The following is a 16213-nucleotide window of genomic DNA, read 5'->3' on the forward strand; positions in this document are numbered from 1 at the left end:
AAATACAATAGTACATAATAAATTACCATTAAATACAAAAATACAAAAAATATATTGACTCACAAATATAAAATTAAAATTATCAGTATAAAATAAAAATATAGGAGGAGAAAGAGAAGGAAGAAGAAGTTGCCCTGGCCAGATCATATGTTTTAACAATTGAAATGATGTTTAAATAAAAAGGTCTTTACATTATGTTGCATTTATAACTCAAAGCGGCTTACAAGGTTTTCCTCCTGTCCATTTTATCCTCACAACAACAGCCCCAGGGAGTAGGTTAGGCTGAGAGTCTGCAGCTCACCCAAAGACACCCAGGGAGTACCATGGCTAAATGGGGACTAGAACCTGGATCTTCCAGTCCAACACTCTTAACCACTATTCCACGCTAACTCTCCATATATTTAATGCATATAATATATACAGTCATTGCAATGAAGTCAAATGAATCCTATGCAGGAAAATTCATTTTCTTTCCAAATGATCAATATTAGGTTTTATCCGATCATGGCTGTGCCTTAGTGGAAAGCACTATTTTCACATCTCTCTTATCCAGCTATGCCCCTTATCTCACCCCAAAAACTACTCCTGTGTATTGGGGACCTTCCAAACAGAATCGAATCTGGAAGGAAGGCGGCAGCAGGCAATGGGAAAAATGGGGTGTCCTGACCTGCATGGGCAGAAGTGCTTGTCACTTAGGCAAGGCCACAGCTGGATAAGACCCGTTACAAATGCAAGACTAAGATACGCGATAATTAGGACAACACACACACACACACAACCCAAAATGTCTTTCTCTGTTCATGTTGGTTGATTAACTGAGCAGAAGCAACTATACTGCAGACTCTGGTTCTTTCTCACCGATACTGTGCTGTGAATTAGCTCAATTTATTAAGTTTAACTGTAAACCACTACAAACAGAACAGAAAATTTACACCTTTTCATTATTAGCTCTAGTGCAGACCCTATTCATTCAAAGTTGTCATCCTACATTAGCATAGCTCTTCTAACAGCTCTTTGATCAGGAATGTATAGATATTTGGCAGCTGGATTTACAGAATGATCCACAAATCAGTTAAAGTGGTTTACTGAAGAGGATTCAACCAATTATATTTAATAGGATTTAAGACTCTATCCCATTAGTTGCTGCTGTCTAGGCCAGGAATTATTTCCTTTTGTAGAGAACTCAAGGTTGGGTAAAATGGCCACTTTATCTCTGGTTCTGGAACTGTGATTCAAACAGGCTCAGGGGCCCAAAACAGTTGAAGGAAGCCAGGTTGGGGAAGGCCATCACAGAAGAGCGACACACACAATTGTACCTCACACTTGTTTGGGACAGGGAAACAAGCGTTACTGGCAGAACGAACAGCACGCCGGGCCCTGTCCTTCTGACAAAAGGGGAGGTGCGGCCCTCCTGACATGAAGCTACCCCTGCGTGAGGATGACTTGGAGAACGGCAACAAAGCAGAAGGTCTTCTCAGTGGTGGCTCCTCAACCATGGAAAGAACTGCCTAGCAAGGCTTCTTCCATAAGAGAGCTCCTCTTGTTTTTCCTCTTTCGTTGTTCTCTTCTATTTCTTTTCATTGGCCACTGTAACAGGTTTTGTGCTTCTGTTTTTGTCTGTAAGTCACAGCAACTGAACATTCCGGATTCTGAAACTATTTCAGTCACCTTTTGCATCTTGCCTGTCCTTAGCAATTGTGGATGTTTCTTTTGTTATTCATCTAGGATTTTTATTTCTTTTTGCTGCAGGATTTTTTTTTTATGGCAGGGGGTGCATTCTTCCCGAATAATGTTCCTGGTTTTAGTCCATGTTGGCAGCATACTAGAGGTCTTGAAACAGCTCATGGAACATTGTATGGAAATATGTATATATGTGTATCTGTTCTGCTTCTATCTTTGTAGCTAACCTGTTTTTATATTCTCCACAATATTGTGTTTTTAAGGTTTCTAAGCCTTGTAGATCACCCAAACAGCTTTGGCAGTTAGGTGGTGTGAAAACAGAATAAATTAAATGACTAATGTATTTGTAGAAAGAACAGTATCAAGTATACTAAGAATGTCTTCTATGCACTTTAATGTTTACATTTCAAATTTTATTGCATGGTTTTGCTTCTGTGTTTTCTTAATATAAGATGTAATGATATTTTTACTGCACATCCCCCAGGAGGCTGAGAGTGCAATTTACAGATAAAATAAATATACAAACTAATTAAACAGAGGAGTTTTTCCCGCTCCCATGAACAATCCTATAGCAAAACTCAGAGGCTTCCACACCACTTGCTCTGCTTTTCTGCCCATTTAGCTGGAACATTTTTGAGAGAGGGGCAAGGAGGAAGGAAAAGTCTACCCTTTTCAGCCTCTTCTGCCCCTTTGCCCCAAACTCCCTTTTATCTCTCTTTGGGATTGCAGTCTTTCATCAGCAGCGGCAACGAGGGGCTGGAAGGGGGCAACCTCTGAATTTCCATTTCCATAGTCAGAACTCTGCTCGGACTTTGGATCTGAAAATTCGAGATATTGCCAGGGGCCATAGAATTGTTCCTTAAATTACCAGTGGATCACCATCTATGGATTGGGTTGGTATTTTTTCGTCTGCCAAAGGAAAATGATTCCTGGCATATTAATAGCTAGAAGTTACTAGTGTTTTTCAGATAACAGAATTTCTTGCTAAGCTTGTAGGATATTTCCTGAGAAATACCCATGTAGGCTTCTAACACACCAGTTTCAGCACACACTAGTTTCTGAATCTAATACTAAATATTCTTATTTTTAGATTTCCAGATGGTCTTTCTTAACACTTCCAAGGATGCCATTGATTGCTCAGAGTTTGGAAATGGATCTTATTCTGAAAATCTTAGGTCACTGAGTGTCCGAGGAGCCATGTATGTATCCATGAGTGGAGTCATCATCATCACAGTTCTGGGGAATTTAGCAAGCATAATTTCAGTTTCCTGTTTCAAGCAACTGCACTCCCCAACTAACTTTCTCATCCTCTCCATGGCAGTCACTGACTTCTTGCTTGGCTTCTTCATTATGCCCTTTAGTATGGTCAGATCGGTAGAAAACTGTTGGTGTTTTGGGAAGACTTTCTGCAAAATCCACTACAGCTTTGACCTGATGCTCTGCTTAGTTTCTATTTTCCACCTTTGCTGCATTGCTGTTGATCGTTTCTGTGCCATCTGTTATCTGTGCCATCTGTTATCACTATTCATGCAAAATTACTTTCTCTGTAATTTGGCAGTTGATCGTCATGTGCTGGTCAGTGCCAGCTTCTTTTGCTTTTGGGGTGATTTTCTCTGTAGCTTATGCTTCTGGCATTGAAGGTTATGAGGTTTTAGTGGTGTGTTCCAGTCATGTTTAATAAATTTCTTATCCAGTCATGTTTAATAAATTGTGGGGAATTATTCTGTCTTTATTTGGCTTCTTCATTCCTGGTGCTTTGATGATTGGAGTTTATGTACAAATCTTTGATGTGTCCAGAAAGCATCTGAGATCCAACTTGTCCAGAAATACAGGTGATGAAAATCCTCACCAGCTTTCCAGGAGGAAAGACAGGAAGGCTGCAAAGACCTTGAGTATTGTGATGGGGGGTTTTCTTTTCTGTTGGTTTCCATGTTTTGTCACATTTTTAATTGACCCTTTTATTGGTTTTTCAATTCCTGCTGTGTTATTTGATGCTTTAACTTGGTTTGGCTACCTCAACTCCAGCTGTAACCCATTAATATATGGCTTTTTTTACCCATGATTTCAAAAAGCACTTAGATGTATCCTCTTAGGAAAGATATTCTACCCACATTTCTAATCTGTTCCGAGAAAATCAATAAACTAAATCATTTATCAACCCAAGGCGTTCCATAGTTTTTCTGGCATGAGTGGCATTTTTTCTGTGCTTTAGGCTTCAACATAAAGCTGAGGCACAAATCCATTTTGACCACCACCTGTTCTGTCTTCTTCTTGGTTTTCTTCTGAACCTTCTGCAAAAGCACCATTTTTGCTACTTCAGAACACCCAACCTGTGCAGGTGTTCAAGTGCAGCACCAATCCTGGAAGCCACACTGCCATTGTTTGCTTGTTTGTTTGAATGATTCACTTTTGCACGGTCAAAAAGTTCTTTAGCTAAATAACTGCTGTGATTGCAGATTCACTTCCACCAACACTGGTTAAAGTGCTTCATTAACTGCTGACTCTAATAAATAACTAATTTACTATCAACATGTTTCTACAATATGCTTTTTGGGTAATTATTTATTTAAAGCATTTTTAAAACCCTGCACTTTAGCCCAAACGGCTCCCTGACTTTCACACATCAGAAATAATACGATCCCTGCTCATGAAGGGAAGAGGAAATAAGCATTCTCAGATGCTAGAGTTTTAGTGAGGAAGTCCAGAAAGTGATGGAGTGGATCAAAGCCCACAGGAAGGGCTGCTGCCTCCTCTCTCCCTGAGGAGTTCAGCACCAGGACAGCAGACTGGACAAGCCCCAGGGATGCCTCTTCTTCACACTTTTTGAGCACCATTTCATTCCCATGACTGCATCAGTTTGAAACATTAAAAATCACTTGCACTTTTATATGCATGCACATTTTCTATTAATATAGCAAAACAATGTGCAAGCAGTTTCCCCTAATATATGCTTTTCGGTATGCCATTTGAAATTAACATATACATCTTCGCCTTCTTGAATGCATTTTGGTATATGTTTCATAATTGGAAAATTGCATGGTAATATTTGGAGAGTGGGAAAAATAGAAGGATAATTGTGTTCCGAGTTGTGCCTTTGTCTGGGAGCTGTGGATGAGATCTCTTTGTATAAACATGAGAATGACCACATTTCTCATCCATGCCTGGAGTACACGCAGGTCATTTGGTTCTCTCACTATGGTGCAAGATATTGTATTTCCATTTAAATTGCTGTAATCATTTCTACATTTGAATGAATACCTAACAAACAGGGGTGCATAACCCCAAATCTGCCCCTTGGGTAGGTTCCAACCTGGCCCTTTTGGAGTCTACAAAGTCCTATCCATACCCTCTTTTCCTCAACCACTGATTAGTGCTGTTAAGCATTCTCCTGATTCTAAAAGACTGAAATCCTTCTCCTAAGAGTTGCTTACTAGTGGGTAGAGGATTAATCTTTTTTAGGACTCATGCCTTTTGTCTTTGGCTTAGCCACCACATGGATACAGCCTGCAAGGGTTTCTCCAACTTAGCCCTCAGAATGAAATAGCTTCAGCATTCATGCTCTGCATTAACACTAGGTGTGTGTGTGGAATCCTCTCTGGGAGTGGGAATCCATCAGATTCCCTTGGCTCCATTCCTCCGGCTCCAACCCACTTTCTCTTGCCCATGAGTCCCACTTGGTGCCAAGCACACTGAGTGTTTGTGCGGGCACCTGCCTAGAATCGAGCCCCGTGTGGATGCTCTGCAGGCAGTGTTCCTTGCCCATGCATGGGACTGGCAGCCTTTGTGCTGCATGTACTGTGGAAGCAGGTTGCTGGCTGTGCAGCTGGCGTTCTGCAAGCATTCATGGACTCCCTCTTGGCTCAGCTTGCTTCCTAAGCCAGGGCTAAGCATGAGAAGAAGTCTGGTGAGCAGAAGAGAGTTGGATCATTGGAACCCTAATTAAAATGTTATGTTAAGCAGGTCTGTGTTCAGTTTGTGGTGATGTGTAAAGAGCTTAAAGAAGTCACTGCCTGAGAGGCCTTCAGTCCTGAAGATGTCACTGACCACTATATCTGGGATGAAACATCCGATGCACATAATGAAAAATGTTTCAACACACACACTATATTTTCTAATGCAGCATCCAACAGGCTGTATGCAAACTGCATAAATAAACCATCAAGTGAAATGAAAATATAAACAGCAGCTGGTAAGTAAGGAGTCAGAGCATTTCATGACATATTACTACAGTCTCTCCTCATTCCATATGCACAGTTTTGATCATTATAATGATGATGATGAAGATGATGATGATAAACAGTGTTGTTATCCAAATCAGCCAATGACAATGCCAGCCTATCCCTGTCTATCTGGATGTAAGTTACATTGGATTTGATGGAATCGGGGAAAGCAAACTTGAACCTAGATTCCCCTGTGTGTAGCCTGCTGGAACAGGTGCTGATGGTGAAAGTTGAGGCAGGAGGTCTTTATCGGGGCTGGTGAAAAGGCCCTAACCCCCTCTCTCTGAGCAGGAATGACCCTGCTTTCCATCTCATTTCCCTCAGCTCAGTTTGCTGGTCTGCCGGCTGCTACAAACCCTATCTTGTAAATGCAACATGTGAAGAGGCAGGGGAACAGAAAGCTGCAGCCAAGAAAATAAAGATACTTGGATTATTCCAAGAAGACTGAGGAGAACAAGCAAAGAATTTAAAGAATGGATAGTGAAAGATGGCACTACAAGTTCAAAATTCAGATGCTCTACTATTAATTTTTCAGATAATATGATGGCTTCAGGAAGGGATGGATGCATCTGAGAAGTAGAATGCAAAATAAAAACCTCAAGGACGGCGATGCTGTCCTATCTGCCTTTTTTTAAGAGTCAGAATTTAGAGACTCCCAGTGTTGCTGCTGCAGAAGTTGGCAGTAAGTTCCATATTGTCACACCGGCAGCGTTAACCTAATTACAGGCAGTGGGGGAACCTCACATTAACAATATTTCAGGTCCTTGCTGTTGCCAAGAAAATGCACTGTGGAAGAACTAAGGCAGGAAGTTCAATATAACTGGAAATATGCTTGAACCCAAATCAGCTAAAAATGTTGTGCAGGCACTATATGGCCTTTACAACCAAAAGGCGGGTCAGCCACAATCAGGGCAAGCACAAAATATTTCCTGTGCTTGTGCAGAATTTTGATGCTGACCTTAGCATCCAGAAAAAACAGCTCAACTTTTAGGAGAGAGCTGCTGGTGACAGCTAGCCTTCTCATGAGGTCAAACAACGTTGTGTTATCCATTGAAAAAGCAGTTGTTTTTCGAGCAGATGTGCTGCTGTAATTGATGGAGTGAAAAGACAGCATTCCAGGTACTGGATGCAAACAAGAATTTTCCTGTGAAGGCCACCTGTTATTGCCATGTGTACCACAATTCCACCATGAATGTCTATTTACAGATCTGCTACAATGGGGAGACTCATGTATGTAAAGCTATGCTGCGCTCTCCTGATGGACGCTTCAAACTGAGAAGCTGAAGGAGGAGATGGCATGAACTTCTGTAGCCTTTTGGCCATGGAAGTAAAAGGAGGTCTCTCTTCCCTGCTGTCAAAGGGCTACATCCCCCATACCTGCCTTTACCTTCTTTCCCAGGGAAGGCCACCAACGCCATAGGAAAATTTTTAGTGATCAAGAGGGTGAGATGACAACTAATGGCCACTTTAACTTCCCAGTCTCTATTTTGTTCGCCATTTCATGGAAAAGCTTCCATTATTCTGTTATTTGGGTTGGGGGGAAATAATGCATCCACAATTGCACACTTTGGTAAGCAACTTGAGCGAGAAACTAATTAGTCATAGGGGCTACCAATTTTTTGAGCAAAATTGTTCTTAGAAAAGCTACCTAATTCCCTATGTGGACCTTTCAAAACTGATGGGATAAAAATGTACAATTGGCAATTATGTATCTTAAGAAATGTTTGAGAATGCACACTTACAGGACTTCACAGCCTTTAACCTTGACATAGAGTGTGAAAAGCTAGGCTTTATATGCCTCTAAATTTGCTGAGATTCTGGACACTATCTTTTTATCCAAAGATCATGTTGATGAGTTCAAACTAATTCAAAAAGTTCCTGCCAAAGCTGAGAAAAATTGATCACCTTCTAGACCAGAAAGACGAAGTCTTGCCCAGGTTATTAGTGCTGTGACACAGTATGTAGATAAGTAAAGCATATATGGAAAGAGTATTTTCTCAAATGGAAAACATATGGACAGATAAAAGAAACACATGTTAGCTCTCCTAACTAAAGCAGAGCTTTGTGTTAAATCCAGTTATGACTTGATTATGAATTGAACTGTGTCCTAAAGCAGCAGCAACAGGGCATGCATTTCAAAGTCCAAGTATTGTGTGTGTGCATATTTCTGTGATTACAAATTCTGTTTGTCCATTAGTATAAAAATACTTCAGCATAATTTTCTTGTGTATTTAACTGAATACACAAAACCCTCTGTTTCTCTCACTCTCGCACATGCACACACACAATTGTACAACTGATGCAAAGGTCTGTGACATCACAAAGCTTTTGCCTGCCACATCGTGAATGACCACACCTGACCTCAGGTTTTGACCACAAAGTCTCAGGGCCAGAGACATAGCTGGCCTCACAACCTTATTTGAAGCCCTTTCCAGATGTTATCAGTATACATGCGATGAGTGAGCTGGTGTGCACAGAATAAAGACGGTGGACTCTGTCTCCAGTCTATGTACATTCATCGTATGATATGCATGTATGTAGACTGAAGCATATTCAGATTAGCTGCGTTATTGCAGAATATTAAGATTAGCTACGTTATTGTCTTCTAACTAGAGAACAGTCCTAACAGACTCTCTAGTACAAGCTTCCCTCCTCGTGTTCCAGTCCTTCTCCTTTGTCTTTCACTTGGGCGTATACTATAAAAGCCATGGTTTATCACAACCTCTACTGAAGATTGCATTTCCCTAAACTTACAGCTGCTCCATACAACACAAGGGTGATTAATAAGCTCTGTTAACAGCCCCCACTCCCATCATGTGCATCAGTCACTCACTTCCTTCTTTCCCTAAGTACTCTTGCTGGGTGCAAGTCACTGGAACATTGGAACCCAGTGCAGATGGCTGTCTGGGCGAGTTAAAAAGACACCTGGAGAGGCATGGCTTACTCTGTGCTTAGGTTTCATTCTGGTACCCTTAGCTAAGAGTAACCAGGACCTGAATCTAACCATTTTGGATTTTGGAACGGTGGGGATATGTTTTTAAAAAGAAGCAGAATATCTAGCAATCATTCTGACTGTTCTCTTTCCCATGCTCAGAAGGAGGAGGAAACCTGTGTACTTTATCTGTCACTATTACTTTAAATAAAAAACAGTCCTCACACATGGTCTTTTAAGGAACCTTTTAAACATCTTCTGAGCAGTTTAAGTAATCTGGCTGATTGCCTTGTAGTCTCTGTGTTTTAGAAGATACATTTTATATTTGCAATTGATGCCTGTCCCTGAAGTCAATAAAGATTTTTGTTAGGGCTTGAATAGAGCCAGGACCTTCTGTTTGTTTTCTTTAGTATTAAGGAGCACATTTCTTTACTGCTTTAAGAAACAGTTTAGGATAAATTCTTGGGTCTTATTTAAACATATGCAATCAAGCTTATCAAGTGGACTGGAAAGTACCAGCTAGAATAATTATTCAGGTTTGACACTTCCCAGGCAGACCCGATTTTCATCAGAAGTGAAAAGTGCAGAAGAGACCAAAACGAATCAAAGGTGGCCTCCAGGGGAAGTGCAAAAGTGAATCCCTTGGCATGCAGTTTTTATACCTCCTGTGCATATTCTTTGGAACAGACTTTTATGGAAACCTCAGATATGCTTCCTAACATTGGTCTGTCCAGTTTATGTACTTTTCTGATAACTTACTTTGCACTTAATGATCATCATTGTTCATTTACTGGAACTTCCTCATTTATCCATTAAGTCTCTGTTTAACTGTGGAAGCCCAAACAGCAGAGTGAGCTCCCACTGAACTGTCCTCCCACTTTAACCCTCAGTGGTCGAGTTCACACGGCTCTAAGCGGGAATCACTCCAGTGTCAGCATTGCTCAACCTGCTGCCCCCCAGATGGCTTTGAATTTCAGCTTCTCACCAGCTGCAGCCAGCATGGTCAAGAATCCTGGGAAAACACCTGGGAGGTAAGAGATTTGGAAGGCTGCAGTATGTAGATAAGCTTCCCAATCCATCCCTTGCCCACTAGGCTCCCTCTCCGCTCTCCCCCTTCTACATAGCCTGAGGGAAACTTAATCAGGGCTTGCTTTCCCTGATTCCTGGCTTGTCATTATGTTTGACCCAGGAATCATGGGTTGAAACAAACTCTGGTTTGTTAATTAAGCCAATGAAACATGCCAGGGTTTGTGGTTGGCCTGTTTAGTTGTTTAATCATTCAACGAGAGCTGATTTGAAACATCTACCAAGCCAAAGGGAGTGGGAAATCTTGATTAAGTCTTCCTCCTGGCTCTACAGGAAGCAGAAGGGAGCAAGGACTACCTGCACCTTGCAGAAGTAGAACTGTCCTTCCCATTTGGTGGGGTGAATTCCCTGCCTCTGAGGTGATGGGGGAAGGGAGCCACCACATGCTCCCGCTACCAAGGAGGCCCAGAGCCATCTCACAGGCCCTGTTCTCCCTCAACAGCAAATAGCACTGTGGGAGAGCGGACAGCAGAGTCTCGTGGAAGTGCTGCCTTCCTGTTCTCTGGTGGCTTCTGGAGCCCCCTCATCCACATTGCCTCTCGCCGAGGAAAGGCCACTCCTCAGAGTGAGGCTCTTATGGCACTGGCCTTGATGGCATATGCTCAGGTACTGCTGATGAACCCCTGAAGGTTGGGGGTTAGCTTAGAGCTCTTCCTGCCAGAAGAGGCATTTCCACCTTTTACCTGCAGGAAAACATGTAAAGATTGGGAACCACAAATCAGCTGATGGCTGATGGAAAGGAGGAGGGACTAGCAAAACCCCAGAGTGGGACCACAGGGGAGCTGAATGTGCCCCTCGGGCCTGAAGTTCAGTGCCTATTTTTGGCTGGGTGAAAAGACTGATATGATTGATTACTGAGTTGTTCCAGTTTTATAAGGATAAGGCAGTGTACATTCAAAGACATTTGGTCTACACCCTGTCTTACAAACATTAAACAGAAAGTAGCATACTTGGTGTGGTTCCTGTTGTGCATCTGGAAGAATATCTGGAAATCACACATGATATTCCCAGTGGGAACACCGGAAGCTTTCATATATGGAGTCATATTGGTTTGCCCACCTCAGTATTGTCTACAGCAGGGGTGAGTCCATTGTTGTACCTGTGGGAACACCTGAAAATTTGAGAAACTGTCTTGGGCACAGTTACAAAATTTCTGCCATGAGTGGACATAGCTAGTCACTAAGGACAAGCAACCTGTGCAGAGGCATTATGGGAAATCAAAGTGGCAGCAACTAGAGTTCCCACTTTGCTTTGAAGGAAATTCAGCTGCCAGGAAGAATATATAACCATATTTCAATATTTTCATGGAAGCTGCACAGTGTCTTGGTGGGCACCAAGGAAGGTCTCTTGGAGCACCATGTTACCTACCCATCGTCTACCAGTTAGGCTGAAAAAATAGTGGCACAGCCAAGGGCATCAAGCCCATGCGGCAGAGTAGTAAGAATACTGGAGTAAGAGCAAGAAAACCTCAGTCTGTAGCCTGAATTGGCCATGAAGCTCACTGGATGGCCTTGCTCCAGTGAAATGAGTAAGAGGACAAATGCTCAAAGACGTAAAAGCATAATTTCTTGATACAGGCCACCACACAGTTTGCAGACTTTCATCAGGGGCAAACATCAAGGGAAGAGTCAGGGTGATGTAGTGGTTACAAGGACAGGACTGGGACTCAGACAACCTGGGTTCTAGACTCCACTCAGCCCTGGAGTTCACTGGATGACTTTGGTCCAGCCAGACTCTCAGCCGAACCCACCTCACAGGGTTGCTGTTGTGAGGGTAAGAATGAGAAGAGGATAATTAAGGATAAAGGACAAAACATAAATGTACAAATGTTGCAAACATACTCAGTCAATTTACTAACCGAATGGCTATCCTTCAAGCATCATCTCAATTTGCAATATCTTTGTAGCATTTTTATTCCATCAGATTTCCCCTGTCAAAGCATTTCCTCTGCCACAGTCTGCAAAATACATTGGGCCTAAAATATCCAAGTGGTACATACACACCACTGACGATTCATTCTCCTATTGCTTTTCCTTTATCCGGGATTCTTCCCTTTTGGTCTTCACAAGACTCTCTTACCACACAGGTTTGTTGTGAGGATAAATAGAAGGGCAGGAATCATGCTTATCCCCTTGAGCCAGTCTCGTTGGCTTCGTGATGGAGCAGAAGTTTAAATCTGGAGCTGCTTAGTCCCAGTCCCAGGGAGGGTATCACTGCTTGTGCAGCTCATGTATCTGATGCTCAGAATAATAGGAACATCAAGGGCTGCCTAGAACAGGGATGGGGAACCTGCAGCTTGCAGGTCAAATGAAACCGTTTCTCCCCCAAGCCCTCCTCATTTCTGCGTGCTGTCACTAGGGAATGCATCCCCTTCTATTCACTCCAGTCACCGATGGAAAATAACCTCAGGGATTCTCCACTGCATACCTCTCATTGTTCATTCAAGATGGTAACTGGAGCACAAAGAGAGTGCCCAATTTGTCCATCAAGAGGAAGAGATGATATATATGTAGTATTCCTACATCACCCTTTGAAACTAACCAAGATGGCTTATAAACTTCTCGGAGCACAAGAGCTGCATGGAGCGCCTCCTCCAGGGGCCAGTGATGTCTCACCTCCAGGCAGAGAGTGTGGAGCTCCATGCCTGTCTCTACTTGGCTCAAGGTAGCATGGGGGGTGGGGGGAATGGACGTGATCACAGGAGGGGCGCATCAGGGCAGGGGCCTGTCCCAGTTACCGTGAGGCCAGTTTGACCCCCAGGATGAAGGTGTTTCCTGTCCTGGTTGAGAAAGGGAAGGTGAATAATGAGGAATTGAAGGGAAAGCCTGCTGTAAGCATATGCAGGATGCCCTGGAACAGGCAGGAACATTGCTTGGAACATGTTGTATTGGAGGGACCATCCTGAAAAGCTTTGGTTACAGGGTGGCATAGAGACATCATAAATAAATACATAAGAATGGCAAGGAGACCTTTTGGGGATAAAGGTGAGAGGGAACAGACTGAATCTGTGACAAAAGACAGAAGAGAGCCAGAACGAGACCATTATGGACAGGAAATAAGGGGCTTTGGGTGTAAGCCTATGACCCATCCTTTCCCACGTTGGCTGGGTAAGATGGGAGTTGCATCCCAACTTATCTAGGGAGCACATGGTTGAGGAAGGCTGCAAATATTACATTTATTTGGGACAAAATCTTGCTGGATGCAACACCACCTACTGTAGAGCAGGTAATCATGAGATTGTTCTAGCAGCTGTCAACACTAAAAAGATCAGTCCGTAATGCGCATGCGTGCTTGTGAATCGTGGCACAGAGCTCTGGAAGACAAGGACCATTGCTGCTGAACATGCATGTACATTGTTGACCACACCTACAAATACTCTATTCACTGGAGAGGACTGTTGTTCCAGCTGGATTATATAAGTGATGTTGATTTCACACTTCCCAGATAGGGAATGAAGACAGACCCTGACACTCAAGACCGTGGACACTGGTAAGTAATCCTTATTATATTTTGTGTATGTATTTCAAGTCCAGTACATTTGTGTGATCCAAAACTTCTTGTATTAATTTCACAGGCATTTTAGACACACTGTCAATTTAACATATATTTTAATTCTGTCCCTGTGCTGGCTCTACAGTTTTATTTCTCTGTTATTTTTATTTATTTATTTATTTATTTATTAAAACATTTTTATGCCGCCCCATTCGCCGAAGTTCTATATCCATAGAACAGGTATTCTCTATGAATATCTAGGACTTGTGGCTCCCCCATCACCCAGGTAATTGTTGAAGCCTTACCAAAACAAAGCAAAAAACCAATCTTGGACTTTCCTACTGAAATAAATGCAATTCAGATTTTTACACAGCTCTTTATGTTAGTATATTTACTTTGTAAATTAGGGTTAGTATTTAAATTAATTTAAACAGAGATACCAGGCTTGTAAATCAATAACTGTGCAAATGTTTGGCTTTTTTTTTTTTTTTTTTTTTACAAAATCTCATGGATGTGATATTCTCATTCCCATAATTTCTTTCTTTTTATATATTTGCAATAACAGGAAATTTAAAAAGATATTACAATTGAGGAAAAATGAATCTGGAATAAGAAATATATTCTTAGCAACTGTGAGAAGGAAAGTTTCTTCCCACACATTCATTATAAATTCTCATTCTAACAAAGAACCCTTTTATTTGTTCATTCATGTAATCAATGCTTGACTTTTATTTTGAAAAACAACAACAAAAATACACAGTTTTAAAAAATCAAAAGACCAAACTGGGACTGAGCATCATTTAGCAAATAGACAATCACACACACAATGCCATGTGCTTATATGAACATATCCTTGACACAAACACAGACATAATAAATTAGTCCAGAGCACTTTGTTTCAAGTGAAAGTAAATGACTGGAAGAGCAAATCCTTAACTCCTTCTAAGGACATTTGTATAATCATCCCAAAAGAGTATTATATTTATCCAGAAAAAGCTGAATGGGTTTATAGATACAGAAATCATATCTAACCTAAATTAGGTCCCTTTAACAATTTGCTGTACTTCCAACCATAATGAGTTAGAAGGTGGATCTGATCCACTGTTTGAGTACATACCTGAAGATGAAATGCAGATTTTGATATGTTCTAGTGATTAAATATAGAACTACAGTGAAAAGAATTCCAGAAAAATCAATCCAGAGGAAAAGCATGTGTATGTAACCAAAGCAATTGCCAGCAACCAAGAGGCTGTACATGTTTAGCTCAGTGCATTAGGCTACAATAATCTTCCATCAGATTGGGAGAAAGCCTCTAATGATTCATTCCCTGTGATTCTTGGAAGTCTTGCAAAATGCTGTGCAATTTTTCCAGGTAATTTACATTCAGGAAATATGTCACATTATTTTCAGCTAATGATGCCGTGTTATTTTCAGCTAAAGAAGGAAGACGGAAACATTTGAGGCGGGCTGAAGCGGCAGGCGAGGAGAATGAGCTCTGCTGCCGAAGCCCCTGTGCCAGTTCCGCTCTGCTTTCAGCTGAATGGCTCCTGCCACAAAGCCCTGCATCCTACAGGGGTCCAGTTCACCATCGACCTAGTCTGTGCCATGGGCATGCTATTGACAGTGCTGGGGAACCTGCTGGTGGCGATTTCCATCCTCCACTTCAAAGTACTTCACACCCCCACCAATTTCTTGCTCCTCTCCCTGGCACTGGCAGATCTTCACCGGGGCCTCACATTGCTTCCCTTTAGCATAGTCTGCTCGGTGGAGAGCCGCTGGTATTTTGGTGATGCCTTTTGCTGACTCCATACTTTCCTGGACACGCTGTTTTGCTTGACCTTCATTTTCCACCTTTGTTTTATCTCCATCGACCGCCACTGCACTATCTGCTGCCCGTTGCTCTACCCCACTAAATTCACCACCCGGGTCGCTTGCATCTACATCGCGGTGGGGGGTGCCTCTGGTTAAATCTCCGTCTTCCTTTACGCTTAACATTTACAGCAAAATGGTGAAGGAAGCGTTAGGTCAGTTCTTGCAGGATCTGCCCTGCGTTGGTCGCTGCCAGCTTCTGTTCAATAAGCTCTGGGGCTGGATCACCTTCCCTCTTTTCTTTTTCCCATGCCTGCTCATGATAGACTGTATGTCAAGGTGTTCACTGTAGCCACCAGGCAAGCCAAGCAGATCAGCAGCTTAAATAAGGGAGCTGCAGGGTCTGCACATCCCCTAGGAGCCCTTAAGAGAGAAAGGAAGGCAGCCAAAACACTGGGGAAAGCAATAGCAATCTACTGGCTGTGCTGGTTGCTCTTTACCATTGACACCATGGTAGACGGCCTGCTCGATTTCATTACCCCACCCCTTGTGTTTGATGTTCTTATTTGGTTTGCTTACTTTAATTCTGCCTACAATCCCTTGATTTATGTGTTTTCCTACCGTTGGTTCAGGAAAGCCATAAAGCTCATTTTAACTAGGCAGATCTTCTGTATAAGTACATCTACTGTAGACTTGTATCGAGAGGAAGGATCCAGTGGCCACCGAGTGCAAACAACGCAAGCTATGTTTTAGCAAATGCTCTGCTGCCCCAGCCTCATCTGGTACAAGTCAAAGGTACAGCAGTGAAGGCCAGTGCAGTTATTTAGGGACCTGAAGCAGAAAAATCCTTTTTTTCCCTGTAAAATAATGATTCAATAACTAACAATTTGCTGCCCTCCAAAGAGATCCCAACATTTTCATTGCTTCATTCTTCCTAATGGTGGGGGAACAGCCCTGATGGCAAAAATCCATTAGCCCGTTTGAACAGTAACAT

General features: G+C 42.2%; 1 protein-coding gene and 1 pseudogene across 1 annotated transcript; both read left to right on the plus strand.

Moving 5' to 3' along the window:
* The first annotated feature begins 2790 nt into the window (after window positions 1-2790).
* On the plus strand, window positions 2791-3821 carry LOC123033947 (annotated as a pseudogene).
* Window positions 3822-14898: 11077 nt separating this feature from the next.
* On the plus strand, window positions 14899-15972 carry LOC123033946 (trace amine-associated receptor 5-like). Its single transcript, XM_044450906.1, is given in 3 exon segments — window positions 14899-15356; window positions 15358-15542; window positions 15545-15972. Coding segments are annotated over 3 exon segments (1071 nt in total).
* The last annotated feature ends 241 nt before the right edge of the window (window positions 15973-16213 follow it).

The sequence above is a fragment of the Varanus komodoensis genome, unplaced genomic scaffold, assembly GCF_004798865.1.
Source record: "Varanus komodoensis strain SLA01 unplaced genomic scaffold, ASM479886v1 scaffold694, whole genome shotgun sequence".
Classification (NCBI taxonomy): Eukaryota; Metazoa; Chordata; class Lepidosauria; order Squamata; family Varanidae; genus Varanus; species Varanus komodoensis.